General features: G+C 38.1%; 1 protein-coding gene across 1 annotated transcript in view; it reads left to right on the forward strand.

The window, feature by feature from the left end:
* The window catches only part of LOC106845862 (uncharacterized), a 310,124-nt gene that overhangs the window by 196,821 nt on the left and 95,893 nt on the right, over nucleotides 1–17,410 (forward strand). Inside the window, exons 14-15 of the mRNA XM_070516801.1 lie at nucleotides 14,385–14,603; nucleotides 16,625–16,877. Of these exons, the coding sequence (XP_070372902.1) occupies nucleotides 14,385–14,603; nucleotides 16,625–16,877 (472 nt within the window). The remainder of the gene's footprint in view (nucleotides 1–14,384; nucleotides 14,604–16,624; nucleotides 16,878–17,410) is intronic.

Raw genomic sequence — 17,410 nt, forward strand, 5'->3', positions numbered from 1 at the left:
ATTATCTGACATGGAACCATAGCTGATGCCACTTCCTTCAGGACTCATCAAATGCCACCTTCACAGAGCAGCCTTCCACGTTTGCCCAACAGTCACACTCTATCTCTATCCTGATTTGTCCTTTCATAGCACTTACCAGCTTCTGATATGATGTTAATTTTTAAAGTAAACTACATGAACAGATTGTTTAGACCCCGATAATACCTACTTACCATTGATGCATTGGCATCCTTCCACGAGCATAGGGGATGGAGTCCCTGATGACCAGCTAAAGGAAGAGGAAACAGAGCAAGCATAGTTCACAGACAATTGGTACAAGCAGAAAATGGATTGCTGCTGCTTTACAGCTCACTCAGGAGTGCCCCTGCCAGACAACAGGCAGGGAAAATTCTCCAGTGAGCAGTGTTCTTCCTGATGTAACTAGTTATCACCTTTGTATTGAAAGTGAAGTGACCCAAGGTAAACATATATAAGGGCTCATGGTAGAGACAAATGGACTGGCTCATTGGATGGCTGCTTAGAAGGGAAAAGATGAGAAAATATGGAATGAAGAATTTAGGAGGAAGAGGCACATGAATTCACCTTTGAGTGGATGTAAATGATGAAGATCTTCATAGTGCCTGTTAACACACACAAGTAGCATCCACCCTGGAAGATGCTCTAAACACACAATTGGACATAATGGCTCAGCTGTTTAACATCAGCCAGTCTCCGACCACTTCAGTGCTGGTGCAATGGACTCATGGACCAAATAGACATGTGGAAGAGGTGGAAACTATGCGTGGGCCTAACAGTATGAGCTCCCAGTCACCGTGTCTTATATTAACTACTGCTACCAAATGTCCAAACTGCCACCAATAGAAATAAATGCTGTCCCTGATTCAGCATTGTCTCCCAAGGAGACCCACCAGCCATGTGGTGGCAAGTTGGCTATACTGGACTCCATCGATTCAGCTTGACTAGGATCAACACCTTTTCCAGATATAGGTTTGCATTTATTGCCAACTAGGCTATGGACAGTGTCACCATCTGATGATTTACAGAGTGTTTAATCCATTAATCCAGAATGCTGTGCAACATTGCCTCAGAACAAGGGGCTCACTGCATCACAAAGGACATTCAGCCATGGGCACATGATCCATAATTCCTAACACATTCCCCACTATCCAGATGCTTAGAATTTGATAGACCGATGAAATATTCTCTTAGAAGTGCAACTGAGGCTCCAGATTGAAAATGTTACCGTGTAAGAATAGGATGCCATTGCTTCAGTATGCAGGATATATCCTAAATCAATGACATAATATGGGTGACCCAGTACACAGAATAATTGGGAACCAAGAGCTGGAAGTGGAAATGGCCTCATTTATAATTACTCCTAGTGGTCTACTTGAGGGGTTTGCATTTCCTGACTTAATTTTAGTTTCCAGAAGAGGACCATTTCCATCTGGGAACACAGACCTTCAAGCTACAGCCACCACCAGATCACATTAGGCTTCTCATGCCAAGAGACCAGCAAGTAAGGAAAGAAGTCACCTTTACTGGCAAGGTTAATTATCCCTTATCATCAGTAGTGGGTGATGCTGCTACTACACAATGGGGGCAGGGAAGAATAAGTTTGTATTTCAGGTGATCCATTTGGGCCACCTCCTGGTCTTCTCATGCCCAACTATAAATGTCGGTAGACACAGAGAATAGCTACTGCCTGAGGGAAGCATGCTATAAGAATCTAAGAATTTGGACTCTTCAGGAATCTTCATTCAGACTAGTCCACCAGGCAAGTCATCTAGACCTGCAGAGGTGCTGGTCAGGGTGAGGGGAATCTGGAGGTACGGTGAGAAGGGTGACAAAGAGTTTCCATTATAACCTCGGGTGAACTGCAGCAACTCACACAGGTTTGTCCCCGCTAAACCTTCTCCATTAAGTTTCCCAGAAAACAAGACTGATCAGAATCCTGGAGGAACTGTTCCCAGATGGTATGAATTTACTGTGGAAGCAAGTGGATTTGAGCAGCAGAAGGGGTGGACTGTGATAGATACTGTGGTGTCTCACCCAGAACCTACCTCCCTCAGTTGCTGGGAATATTGGCTGAGGATGGCTAAGATCAGAGTCCTTCTTTGGGACTCTCCTTGGCCACAGGAAACATCCTTATCCAGATAATGTTCCCCCTCTAGGGCAACTTGGAGCCAATGATTGACTGAATGTAGGAAAGCAAATGCCTTGTCCCCTAGCCTCATTATAGGACAACTCTCGAGGGCCACTCCAGCTCTAGATCATCAGCTAAGGCCTCAGTGGGTCAGGATTTCCTTCTGCTCAGTCCTACTTCCTTTACTTCAGTACAAGTATAGCTCTCAAGTGTCTTCTCAATGGATCCTCTGCAGGCAACTCTGCCTCAGAATGGAAGGCAACTACTTAGTAGGAGAGAACTAAACATTTCTGTGACTTATGTTTACCTTGCTACTCTGACCAGCATTATGTTCTCAGATGTTCCCTTTCAAAAAGTGTACTTTGGTATACAGCATTAAATCAGCAAAATATTTTGCAAATTGTGATCATATTTTTGATTCAGGATGATATCCGGGAATTATTACACTATATGTGACTTTCTTATAATGCTTTTATAGTATGTTTTAAAAACTTCCTTTTTGAAATATGCAGGCAAATTATTCATAAAAATATCATTTAAATATAACGTTGAAGATGCCAAAGTATTTAGAGAAGTGGAGCCATTATTTAAATTCTTTATAGGATATTTATAATTTTTTTAACTGAAGATAGTAAAAACTTCTTTAAGATCTTACATAAATAGCAAGTTCACAACAAATAGGTCAGTGTCTCATTACCTCTCTTTCCTATCTTGATTGTAATTTCTGACAGTCTAGTTCAGTCCTACCAGATGCATGATCTGTGATTCCTTTGGAAATATGGCTTTACGGTTAGATTTGTTGGCCCAGGGGAAATGGTTGGTCAAGTGAGACATCATGGAAGGTCAATTTCCAGAAACATCCAGCAGTGTTTGGCTATTTGTAGATGTTTGACTATGTGCCCGTACATATATATATTGATACAGAGACTCAAAAATTATTCAGGAAGAATTTAATTAGCTCTTTAATTTCCAGATTTCCTCAGAGCTATCAACACAAATTACTTTTTATAATAGGTGGCTAAAGAAAACAACTCAGGATTAAATTGGAAAGAAAAAGAGTTAATATATTATGTATTTTGTTGTACTAAATTATGGGCTATTTGTACCTCTATTTTCAGGTCTTTATTTAGAAGTTTTAGAAGAAGATATGGATTAATAAATACTAAAACTTATGTTGACATAAGTGGAAGGAGTTTTTTTTCTATAGCAGGAACACTTCTCTGTAAGAAACCAGGGAGAAGAGAGTGAAATCCAGGTTATTTTCCTTATTATTTATTTAGAAAATACTATTATAATTATTGAAGATGATAAAATAAATAATTTTACTGGCTAATATTAATTGGGGACTTATTGAGTCAAATATTACATTCTCCCTTTTGATTTCTCTATGAACCTTTGGAATAGCTATTATCGTATAAGTGTAGGTATCTTATAGGTATTTTCTTATTTTAGTGAGATTAGGTACTTTACTGAGGTTCACATAGGTGTGTTGTGATGTAGCTGATGCTCAAACCCAGTTCCGTCTGATTTTAAAAACTCATACTGGGGCTGGCACCATGGCTAAGTTCGTGCACTCCCCCTTCAGTGGCCCAGGGTTTCGCTGGTTCAGATCCTGGGCGCGGACATGGCACTGCTCATCAGGCCACGTTTAGGTGGTGTCCCACATGACACTACTAGGAGGACCCACAACTAAAAATGTACAACTATGTACTGCGGGGGGGGGGGGGGAGTTGGGGGAGAATAAGCAGGGGAAAAAAAAACTCATACTTTTAAGACTATGCTATACATTTCTTTGGATATTATACATCAATATTATGTGTGCCTAATATTGCATAATCACATTATGTTATGCATATACTGCTAAATAAAGCTTATTCTTTGTGCTATGTGTATTTTTCAACTCAATTCATTTGAACAAAATATTCTCGAATGCTGTAAGAGCTACCCACTGCTCCAGATGAAATGGCAGGAATGACACCCTTAGACTTCTTGTCAACCTTGGTCATTCTTGTCTCGTAATTGGTCTTTGTCTTCATTTGAACTTGACTTATATCTGAATTAGACTGTAACGTTGGGGTGAGATGATGGGAGACTCACAGTGTATGTTCCATGTGCCCACATTTTGCTAAAAAAGGCAAAATTAAACTCAATCTCATAACAAATCTGAAGAGTGTTACAGTGCTCTTACACATGCGATAGTTTGTCAAGCTCCTGTTTAAACTTTCATATACAGTATGAGTATACATTCTCTCTCTCTCCTACTTTTAACCTCTCTAGTTTTGTCAATAATTTAGGTTGCACTTCTATTTATGGACTTCTTACTGCAAAAAACCTATTTATCTAGTACACACTATCCAAACTATGGCTTTAGGAAAGAGGCAAACCAGAGAATCCAAAGCCATGTCTTCTGCTTTCTGCTTTAAACACCTGAGCCACCTACAGATGCCATTAGAAGAATCACAATGTGATTCCTTCCGTTAGGCTATGCTTTTCCACTGTCCGCAATAGTGGGATCAAAATTAGAAGCCAGTTTTGTAATTTGAAATGACTTTCTTTGTCTTTAGTGACTTCCCAGCTTTGGGAATCCCCCTTTTAAAGCAATCCCCCTTAAAAGTGGCAAGCACCTTCCTCAGAACCTGACCTGTTCTATTGTTTAATTCTCACCATAACTTGCAGACACCGCAATCCCCTATTTTTAGAGGAAACTTCTGAGGCCCAGAGATTAAATAATTTACAAAATATCACAAAACTAGTAAGTGGAAGAGTAAGGATTCCAACTGGGCTGTCTGCTCTCGGCCTGTACGTGGTTCTGCCGGGCATCTTGCAGCCAGATGTAGCCTGACAAGTCCCCAAGGCTCCTGATTATATCCTTATAGCTCAACTGCGAAGCAATTTTTTTTCTTGTACCATTTTGCTTGTGCATTATCACACAGCTTGTCAATGTAATTGTTTTCAAAGCTAACCGCTTTTACATTATTGTTCCAATTATTAATAAAACTTCCATTATTCATAAAGTATTTAGTTATTCTCGCTTATGAAGTGCTTTGTAAACATTTTGACTAATTAGGCCAAGCAAACACCAGCAAGGTAAGTGATCTCCTTTTTACTCACAGATTAGCTGCAAAGGGAAGTGAGTTCTTAAAGCCAGAAGGAAATCTGCAATAGTAACTGTGGCGAAACACACATTTCTGCTGTCCGCGCTGGCGTCGTCGTTCAGTCAGGGATGCCAGTTGTCCTTAGCTCTCATACATCTTTTTTTTTTTTTTTTTTTGAGGAAGATTGGCCCTCAGCTAACTACTGTCAGTCCTCCATTTTTTGCTGAGGAAGCCTGGCTCTGAGCTAACATCCGTGCCCATCTTCCTCTGCTTTATACGTGGGACGCCTACCACAGCATGGCTGCCAAGCAGTGCCATGTCCGCACCCGGGATCCAAACCAGCGAACCCCGGGCCGCTGAGAAGCAGAACGTGCGAACTTAACCGCTGTGCCAGTGGGCCGGCCCCAGCTCCCATACATCTTAATTATCATAAAGCACCAGCCCTGTATTTACTCATTCCTGACTCGAAGAGACTTTCTCCTGGAAAAATAGATGCATTCTAATATCACATCCCGTATTTATTACCATAGAGTGTTAAAGAAAATGTTATCGGTAAATGGAAAAATTGACGTTCTAAAACAGAAATGCACACATATTGAATAAAACATATTATTTTCAAGCGGCAAACTCTTTAGTCACCTTTGCTCCAAGTGGCGCCTTGGTTTCTGAACTTTGCTTTCATTTCTTTTTCTGCTCTGGCATGGATTTTGTCTGTCCCCTGCAAATCCCCCACTCCCACTCAGACACTGTCGTTGGAAATAAGAGCCTAAAGAATTTGTGAGTCTCTTCGGACTCCTTCCACATTCTTCAGTCCCTGTTTTCTCATTAGAACATTCATACTTTTGTGCCTCAGTGGGAATGATCAATTATTTCAATGCCAGTAGTGGTAATATTACCCCTAAGATTTAGCAATTTTCAAAGATCTTTTAACTTAATTAGAGGCATTTATTGTAAATTGAATTACCCTGTTAAAAGTGCAATGTGTTATATTAAAAGTATAATACCCAAATTGGCCAAAGAGACACAATTTTAGGGGAAAAATCTAGTTTAAAATTGCGAACATCAAGATAAACTTGTAAAATTTTCCTTTTTATAACGTTTTCTAAAAGTCGAAAGAATGGATAATGATTTTCTCCAAAACATTTTGGTAAATGTATTTGTACAGATACTTTTGTAAAAGTATTTCCCCAAATACTTGAAACAATGACAAAGCAGTAGCATATTTGAGCATTGTAACACCTTTGCTAAAAAATAAAACTGATGCCATTCATAATCTATGTATATTAATACGATAATCAGCACATGGTGCTAACTCTTCTCTTGACGTATTTTTACCTCTTTAAACATGGTGTCACAGTGAACTTGCTCAAAGAGGTCCTACCAGCCAAATCATTTAATGATATGCTACTGGGTATTTATGAAACTTTTCTCAGCTGCCATTTAAAAAAATCCTAGTGGTGGTTTTCTAATTTCTTAGGCACCAAACATCTAAATTGGCGTAAACTGAATGAATTATTGAAATGGGTAAGTTAATAGTGTAGGCCAATTGGCTGAAGCAGATCATAGTTTTTACCTAAACCATTTAGAATACCACACATTGAAAAAATTATTCATTTAACAAGTACTTGTTTTGAAGCATCTACGATGCATAAGTCACAGTGCAAGGATCTGGCGATATAGTGGTGAACAAGACAGATGGTTCCTGCCTTCATGGAGCAAACAGCCCCGCTAACTCACTTATGTTCATGTCAGTTTCCAGTATAACTTCCAGGTCTATGTGAGTGAGTTGTAAACACCATCAGCCCCCATATACCCAGAGCAGCATGGATGGTGGAAATACACAGGTTTTGGTATCAGACTAAAATCAGGTTCAAATCTACTATCTGCTTTCTGGTCTTGGTCCTATCCCTTAATAGCTATGTGATCTAAAGCAAGTAATTTGAATTTTCTTAGTTCTCATTTCCTCATGTGTAAAATACGTTTAGTATCACATGTCCTCCAACGTGGCCCTGTAAATCAGATATAATATCCGTATATTATATCATATAGTGTGTTCAACACATAACAGCTGCTGTTACTACACCAGTTATGAATGTCTATGTCCCAAATTCTCACTTACCTTAAAAACCCTCACCCATAATCTATTTTTCAGGGAAATGAATGAAGGAGGAGGGTTTTGTCCAGATTAAGTGGGTTGCAGCCATAAGCCGGCATATGGGAAAAGAATCTCATCAGTGAGTGCTTGAGCTTACACTGCTCATTGTCTTTATAGCCAATTCCATTCAAGGAGAGAATCTATATTAAATTTAGAGACCAACATTTGTATGACTTTTTAGGTTCCATGTCATTTCCCCATACCGTATGTGACAATGGGTCTCAACCATTCTGATGGCTTCTTATTACTATGTTGGTGACTTCCAACTGATGTTTCTAGTTCTGGTATCTCTTGAATTCTAGTTCCATAAGTACAACAGACTATTGGGCAAATTCTGTTGGATATACCATAAAGCATTTTCCATATGCAGGTCAATAGGAGCTTATTGTTTTCCTCATTTTTCCCTCTTCACCACCAAATGCTTTTTTTTGAAATGTTCTCCACTCAGTCACCTTTGGATGAGCTACCTGAGCCAGAAACTTTGGAACTGTTTTTGATTCTTTTCTTTCAGGTCTCATATTCAAACAGTCTCTGAGTCTTGTTAAGTGTAGTCAAATATCTCTCAAATCTACGCTTTTCTCTCTGTCCCTCCACCTCCCGAATTCCTTTTTCCTTAAAAGGGCTGCTGTTGGTATTTAGAGGTGTTATGGTTTGAAGTGAAATAATACATTGAAATTCTAACCCCTAGTACCTCAGAATGTGACTTTATCTGGAAAGAGAATCATTGAGGTCATACTGGAGTGGAGTGGGCCCTGAATCTCATAGGGCTGGTGTCCTTATGTGTGAAAACAGAGGTACACAAAGCAAAGGCAGCCATATGAAGAGGAGGCAGAGGTTGGGTTTATGCTACTACAAGCTAAGGAATGCCTGGGGCTACCACAAGGTGAAAGAAGCAAGGAAGGATCTTTCCTCCTCCACCACCCCGCCTAGAACCTTCAGAGAGAGCATGGCCCTGCCAACACCTTGATTTAAGACCTCTAGCCTCCAGAACAGTCAAAGAATAAATTTTTGTTGTTTGCAATCACCAGTTTGTGGTTACAGCAGCCCTAGGGAACTCCTACAGGGGGCAAGAGGGTTCTTCATTATTTGAGACTCCAAGCACATTTCAGGAAGCTTGGTGCCTTTGCCACCCTTCATGTTATTGTGACAACAAAGAATACCCATGCCCATATTTCTGAAAGCTCCTGGGTTCTGCTGCTTGTTGAGCAGGACTGGGAGGTCCTCCTCCATTCTCCCCTTTAGTCTGGACTCTCCCCAAACTTTTTTCATCCTGCAGCCAGAGCAATGTTTGTAAAATACAAACATGCTATCCCTCCCCATCACTGTCCTCTCAGACACTTCAAGGGTTATTGATGGTGGCAAGATAGAGTCCAGATTCCTTCCTATGGCTTCTCTGACCAGACCCCTTTACACACAGGCCCCTTCACCTCTCCAACTTCAGCCTCTGTCACCGTCTTCACCGACTTGGAATTTCCCAACCATCCTTATTTTCAGTTTGAGAAATAGAACTTTATTCTTCTGAGAATTGCATGGGTGATGGAATGCCCTACCAGCTTTCCTGCCTATCCTTCATTCTCATTCGTCAAATTCTGCTTCATCTCATAGATCTCAGGAGAGAGGGCTTCTCTGGCCCAGTTTGAGATAGGTGTCTGTCCTAAGTTTTCTCATATCATTTTGTATGTTACCATAACACTTATCGCCTGAACTTTATCCCTGGATTTTATTTGTCTTTTCACTTATCTGTCTCTACCAATAGAATGAAATTTCTACAGGTAGGCGGCAATGTTGTTGGTCTGTGAAAATCCAGAACCTACCTATATTAGTATTTTGTTGCTACTATAATGTAATACCACAAGCTTGTGGCTTAAAACAACACAAATTTATTATTTTACAGTTTTGGAGTTTGGAAGTATGAAATGGGTCTCACTGGGTTAAAATCAGGGTGTCGGCAAGACTGTATTCTTTCTGGATTCTAGGGGAAAATCCATTTCCTTGCCTTTTCCAGCTCCTAGAAGCTGCCCTCATTCCTTGGCTCATGGCACCCTTCCTCCATCTTCAAAGCTAACAAATTTGGGCCAAGTCTTTGTCATACTGCCATCTTTCTGACTCTCCTTGTGGTTGTCTCCCTGTCTCTCCTGCTTCCCTCTTCCACCTTTTAAGGACCCTTGTGATTACATTGGACCCACCTAAAGAATGCATAATAATTTCTCCATTTTAAACTCAATTGTTTAGCAGCCTTAATTCCAACGGCTACCTTAATTCCTCTTTGTCATATAATTTAACGTAATCACAGGCTACAGGGATTAGGGTGTGGATATATTTAAGGGGGACCATTCTGCCTACTACATCTTCATAGGACTTGAAATACTATATTCATTTAATGAGATCTGTTGAATGAATGAGTTGCATCCAATTAAACCAGCTTACACAAAGGAAGAAACATTTCCTTGCTTCAGGTTTCAAATAAAGGGGCTTTCTTTCCAACAGCCTAGAGTTTCTTGGTCTTGGGGTTACTTGCTAAAGTGATTCGGTAGATGACTCATGAAGAGTTCTAATCAAGAGGGAGGAGACAGTAGTTAGAAAACTCTCTCTTATCAGTTATGTTAACTTGGGCAAATCACTTAACTTGTTTGGGCTTTAGTTCAGCTTCTGCAAACTTTTGAGGGAACATGATGAGGTCTTCTCCAACAGTAACATGGTATGACCTATACTTGTTTCTTTAGTGCCTTCATTATAATGACTCCCTGACATGCTCCCTGAAGTATTAAGTCTTAGAAAAAGCCTCAGAATCACTGAGAATATCCGTGTTCAAAAAATTGTTGATGAATGGAATATGGTGAAAAAACAAGTGAAAAATACCCAAATAAAAGAATTACAGAAAATAAAAACTTGAGTGAAAAAAATGCTACCTCTTAGAGTGTGGTTAGTTATATCAGAAGAAGGCAATGTGGAAATTTTAGCGCCATTGATAGATAGTGACTTTTTAAAAGAAATATTTTGCACCGCTGATGAATGATGGGCTTTGGTTGTGTACAAATTCCTAAGGACTCCTGGTCACTGTAGAAGAGAGTTTAAGAAACAGTTCCATGCTTTTTTTATAAAGCAATTTTGGTCGTTTTTTATTGTTATTACACTGATGGATCATAGAAATCTTGTTTGATTTTAGGTCTCTATAAGGATGGGGCATGCAAGGGGGATAGATGTCTGTCATATGAAATGTGGCTGAAGTTCAGAGAAATAGGTTTCATTTAATAGCTGAATACTGGATGACCTCCCCCTTCTTCTCATCCTCTGGCAGCTCACCCCGTGAGCGATGGAGGAGCCGCCTGTGTGAACTGAGAAGTAGCTGCTGGCCTCAATGTGATTTTGTGGTGATCTGTGTGCTCTGTGGCTTCCTTCATAACCAACAAATCAATTCCCACTATACATATTACACACCCCAGTGTCAGAGGCCATTTATTATCCTTTTGATGGTCATACTCTTTGTATATAACCAAGAAAGATTACAGAGGAAGGAAAGAACAGGTGAAATGTGGATGAAGATTATTGCACAATGGCACTGAATTTTATAATGTGCCTTGCATGTATACAAGAATGAAAAAGATGCTCTCTTTCAAGACAATTTTGAAACATGGATGCAGAATTTTCTTTTGAATAGAATGTATTTCAAGAAAGGTTTATGGAGAGAGAGTTGTGGATGTAATTCTATATCAGTACACATTTACATTTCAGGTGCAAATTCAAAATGATTAAAAGAAAAGGAATGTCACTGTCCTATTTTCTTGTCATATGGAAATTGTTTATGAGGTTATACTTGACCAGCTTTGTTCAGTTAATGAGCTTTTCAATACATCCTTTTATTTGGCATCATCTAGCATCAACTGCTTCTTTTATTAATTTCTGACTTGGCAGTATATAATTTTTTAAACTCTGATTGATTCCAGCTTTTTCTTAATTCTTTGAATCCAGATGCTATAGTTACCATTGTTAAACAAATAAAAACAATATTGAATTGTGTTGACAAGGTACAAAATATTTTGAATTAGACATAATTGGTACACAGTGAAATTTCAGTGTTATTTGTCCTAAATAAAACATCCCATAAACAAATATGTGTATCTGAATGTGAGTGGGAAACATTTTCTCAGTGAAACTAATGGTAAAAGTATGACTTTCTAGTGGGCTCTGTGCATAGACATTTACACTGCTTAGTCATTTATGTCAATGGACATGAAAAGAACCCTGGAAATTTCCAAAGGTCAAAGAAGCTACTGTCTTTTCCGTTTTGCATCATTTGAGATTTTCCAGTTTTTTGTAACAACACAATGCCAAATCTGTATTTGATTTTCTCTTCTCTTTGAAGGGGCAAAACAGTGACAGAATAATTAACTGAAGAGGAGATCGTGCACAGAATATTTTGCTTTAGCAGTGTAGAAAGTTCTGGGTTTCATTTCACATGATGGTAAACATAGTAAGGTATTCTGGAATCCTTCTATAAGAAAGGCAACCCCCAGACTATATTACCATTTGTAAACCAAAGTCTCTTGGGGGCCTGCTTCCTGTTTAACTGTTCCTCATTTGTGTAATAGAAAAGCCTGCTCAGTACAAAGACTGCACGTAAGTTTCAGTTAGACGATGCTCTACACCTTCACGGCACAATGCACACAAGAACAACAAAAGGGAACTGTCGCTGTCAAGCTCGGTGCCTCATTAGTCCTGTGCAGACCAGAAGGCTACAGTCCCGGATTGGAATTTTAAGGGGAAAAGTGGGTTTTCTTTTACTTCTGTTGTTGTTATCCCCCACCCCCCAAAGACTCTTCTTTTTGTTATTAATCTCCTTCTCATGGTACAATTGTCATCATAGTTGATAGTCTTCAGAGAGAGATGAGCTTTTGTCTGTAAACTCTTTTGAATCTGTCTCTGAATTTTATTTGTTATGTTCTCCTTATGCCTTGACCTGTCATGGTTAGTCACCAAGTCACTGAACTACTTGCTATGATACTACCTTCTTCTTTGGTAACATGATTATAATCAAGACTATTTTTGTTTGAGGAATTTACTGAATTGTTCTAGAATATCTTTCTAGAATAGAATTAGACAAGCTAATCCAGGAACTTGGAATATAGTTGTTATAAAGATTGATTACTGGTTTAAAAGAACCAACATTTTAATAAACTGATGATGGCATATACCGACAATAATACTGTTTTAATTAAATAACAAATATATGCATATCCATGTTCATCTCTCTTTAAAAATGAAAGGAACCCTATCAGCATTTGTACAGACCTCCTACATTTCTTGGGCTTGATGGAAGGCCAGCCTATTTCACAATAGCTCTGCTAAATATTGGAAGAGGAGAAAGAGGGAGAAGCAGCAGATTTAGTATGTGTTGCTTTGTGAAAGTGGCACAGGGATAGGACCGTTCAAAGTGTTTTGCATCTGTAACTTAGTCATCATATTGACCCTCAGATATGGGTACTATTGTCATCTCCCTTTTCCGTAGGAGGAAAGCATGGCATAGAAAGGAATTATACCCAGGCGGTCAGATTCCAGAGCTTGTCCTTTAGCCACTAAGCTGTGGTGCCTCTACTTTATTCCCTGCACAGATTCCTGGGACTGAGTGGCGAGTGAGTGCTGCCTCTACAGTTATTTTCAGATCATCTCTTTATGTTCTTTCCCGCAAAACCTATAATTTTAGGAACTTTGAAAACACCTCTTGCCCTCAACACCAAACCCAGAGGAAATCAGAGCTAAATCAGAATACCTTGTATGTAATTCTTTTATATTTAATTTCAACAGAAAATGTCAGTACCATGTTAAGGATTAAAAGAATTCTTAAGTTTTGAATTCTTATTCATATATTTTCAGTGGCATATTAACAACTCATTTCAACTTTTAAAATGAAATAGTTAACTTTTAACAAATTCTATGCAAATAATTAAATCTAATCTTAATAAAGAGGGATCATTGTGGGTAGGTGAGATAAGCAGGAATATATTACAGATTTTAAGGATTTAAATAAATGTTTATTGTTTATGATAATTTATTTCCATATGTTTTTAGATTTTTAATTGTTTTAAAATACACACAGCATAACATTTATCATCATAACCATTTTTAAGTGTAAAGTTCAGTGGTGTTAAGTATATTCACATTGTTTTGCAACCAATGTCCGCAACTTTTTCATCTTGAAAAACTGAAACTCTCTATCATTAAACACTAACTCTCCACTCCCCCCCCCCCCCAGGACCCCTGTCACCTGCCATTCTACTTTCTGTCTCTGTGAATTTGACTACTCTAAGTATCTCATATAAGTGAAATCATAGAGTATTTGTCTTTTTGTAACTGGCTCATTTCAGGTAGCATGGTATCCTCAAGCTTTATCCGTGTTGTAGCGTGTGTCAGAATTTCCTTCCCTTTTCAGGCTGAATAATATTCCATTCAATGGACAGTTGGGTTGCTTCTACCTATGGGCTATTGTGAATAAGGCTGTTATGAACATGGGTGTACAAATATTTGTTCAACACTCTGCTTTGAATTATTTTGAATATACACCCAGAAGGGGTATTGCTGGATCATATGGTAATTCTATTTTTAATTTTTTGAGGAACTGACATACTATTTACTATAGCAATTGCACTATTTTATATTCCCACCAATAGTGCACAGGAGTTCCAATTTTTCCACATCCTCATCACCACTTGTTATTTATTGGCTTTTATTTTTTGGATAATAGCCATCCTAGTTGGTATGAGGAGATAAACCATTGTTATTTTGATTTGCGTGTTCATAGCCATGTTCCTTTTTGTTCCCCTTTAGTCATCCATTATAGCAAGAAGAAACATAAATAATTTGAGTTCCAAATATTTAAGAAATATTTTCATTCAATTTTAATTTCACAATGTCTTTACTATCATTCTCACAATATTTTACTTTTGGTTGTGATTTAAACCCAGAAATTCATCTACTATTTCTTTGTTTGTAGCTGTTCTTCAGTTGCTTATAGTCGCGGATCTGGAGAATTCTTCAAGCATCTCCATTTTGTGCTGGCATCAGTGTATTCAGAACTTGAATTAGCTCAATGGCGAAGCCAGGGCTTCTGGTACATTATTCTGCTGGTGGCTTCTCTCTGGTTCCTGAGGCTCTACCTGCATTACCTTAGCCAGTGGCTTTTCCTCCAGGCCACTTCAACTCCTGTTACAAAGTGAGTGCTTTCCCCTGAAGTTCAAAGGAATGCATTTTCATCTTGATAGGCCAAATGAAAGGACAAAACTCCTCTCTACCCATTTACCATAAATACTAAAATACAGGTATGATTTGAAAAGACAAAACTGTCTTTATCTAAAAGCAGGAACTTCTGTTACAATTGTATTCTCATCTTATGGGCCTGTATTTACAAATACATAACTGGTACATCCATATTTATTTAAAATTTAGCAGGTTCAAATATGTTCTGATATCTGAGCAGAATCTAAAAAGGAATTTAGTGACCATGTTTTATTCTATTTTGATGTTATCAGAGTGACTTAGGTTGAAGGTATCTTAGAAGTAATGTAAGTATGATTTATCATCTATACTCAAAGAAGCAAAGATTGCCTCTTCTGCAAAATGATTGAATTCAAACAATTACCAAACTCAAGCCCAGGCAGCTTTCTGGGCCATTATCCTCTGGAAAAAGATGACACTTTAAAGGTTATCTCTCCATAAACGTGATTCCATAGACACTAGAGATAGACAGATAGATATCTATACAAGTAAAATTCATTTTCTGAAATGTAGATGGTACAGATATAAATAAAAATGTGTGTATATTTTCAATTAAGAAGATTGAAGACAGTTTTAAGACACTATGAAAAGGAATATATGTGTATATCTCATAAATACACATACAGGTTTTGATCATCTTTTGAAAGTGAATCAAAAATGTCTGAATACGTTATAGAATATGCAAATTTATATATGCTAAATAACTATATCTTCAAGGGAGAATTTTTACACAGATAGTATATTCCTTCCCTTCTCCCTTTCTTTTTTCTTTGTTACTGTGATGGTTTCCAAAGTAGAAAAGATGGATGTTAAATGCTTGGGCTAGTTGCTTTTTGCTATCTGCTCTCTTACTTCAATAGAAAAGGAAGCTCTGTCTTTATTGATTGTTAATAAAATGAGATTGAAAAAAATATCTTGAAAGCCCACTTTATCCAATTTCTTAAGCAATAGAGGACCTAAGATATTCTAGGATATTGTGCTGCCTATTGTCTACATTTGCAGGCTTGAATCCGACATTAGTTCCGTGTCCCATCGTAGTTATGAGACATGATAATAACTACAGCAACAATAAGCATTTCTTCTGCTCTTATTCTATGTTAAGCCCTCTGCCAAGAAAGGTACGCATATTACTTTATTTGGTATTCACAACAACATAAGAACAAAGCATAGAACTTCCTTCAAAGTAAAGGTCAAGGAGTGGATAAAAGGAAGAACTCTTTTTAGCAGAGAGCTGATAAGTAGGATGCACAAGCAGGATTAACTACAAAATGGCTTTAAAAGCCTGAAATGCATGGGGGGCAAATTTAGAGCACAATGAAGTCTCACTTTGCGTGGAAAGAGGGTGCCAAAGCCCGGATCAAGACTATCTAAATTGCTGGGCTCACCTTGGATTCAACCCTAAGATCCTTAGGTTGTGACAAGATGTCCCTTTTAGAACAACTTAGAAGTTTGAAAATTTGTTGTTAGCAGTATTGTTGTTGTATTTAGTGGTCTAGCTAGAGGAATCACAAGCAAAATTAATCAGCTATACCAAAACTCTGAAGAATTGTTAGATTTATTTGTACTTCTGATTTCCATTAGAGATTGATCTATGACTGAGTCCAGTGGTTTATTTTGCATTTCAGATAGCCTACCAGCGAGTGAACTGCAGGGCAGGTCTTAGTCTATAGAACGTTCTACTCAGTGTGTAAAATTGATACCCTTTTATGGTTACATATGACACTTAGAAGAACAGTGAACAAGGTAGAATTTGCCTTTTCCTTGAAAGTGAGCTGTTGAGGTGGTACTAAGATCGGGAAAAGATGAAGACTTCTAACACAATTTTGTGGTACTATTAAGTGTCAAATTTTCTATATTAAAAAAAAAGAAAGAACCTAGTTTTTAAAGTTGTCTTGTACACCTGGCATTTTGTATAATTCCTCTTGTTTGCACATATGTGGTTTTACTGTTTTCCCACAGATTCCATTTTTCCCCTTTCACGGTTGAGCTTTGCTACTCAACTTCTTCACTTGACATTGGAGAAGAATTGCTTGTGGTTGTGGTGGGGCCTTTAATGTTGAACACAATGATACTTCCTTTGGTTCTGATCAGATGGGGCTGTCAGCTACTGTTTGCCTCCTGCCCTGATGTCTTGTCAAAGTTAATCATTACCATGGGACTATGGACAGTTCTGGACCCATTGGCGGTGTTCATAGTGGATACTGTCCTGGGGGTAAGTCAAATAAAATCATTGGGATATGAGTCCTTGATGTAGAATTTAGCTTTAGTGCACAAATAAGTTGACATGGGAAGTTTAAGTAATCATGAACAATTCAATACTCATCTTGAAGTGAAGTTTTCTCTCATAATAAAAAATTATGGTTATCTAATATAATCAACTTAAGTGTAACTTTAGCTATCTTAAATAAATACTTGCAAAACAAGCAGGAAATAATGTTGGAGATCAAATCCAAACTAATTAGTACATTTTTCAAAATTATTACACAGCAACTTCATTTTTTAATTTTTTGTTGGTAACTTTTTTTTATTGAGGTTATGATAGTTTATGACATTGTGAAATTTCAGTTGTACATTATTATTTGTCAGTCATCTTATAGGTATGCCCCTTCACCCTTTGTGTCCACTCCCTGCCCCCCTTCCCCCTGGTAACCACTAATCTGTTCTCTTTGTCCGTGTGTTTGTTTGTCTTCCATGCGTGAATGAATCCTACAGAGTTTGTCTTTCTCTATCTGGCTTATTTCACTT

The sequence above is a fragment of the Equus asinus genome, chromosome 8, assembly GCF_041296235.1.
Source record: "Equus asinus isolate D_3611 breed Donkey chromosome 8, EquAss-T2T_v2, whole genome shotgun sequence".
NCBI lineage: Eukaryota > Metazoa > Chordata > Mammalia > Perissodactyla > Equidae > Equus > Equus asinus.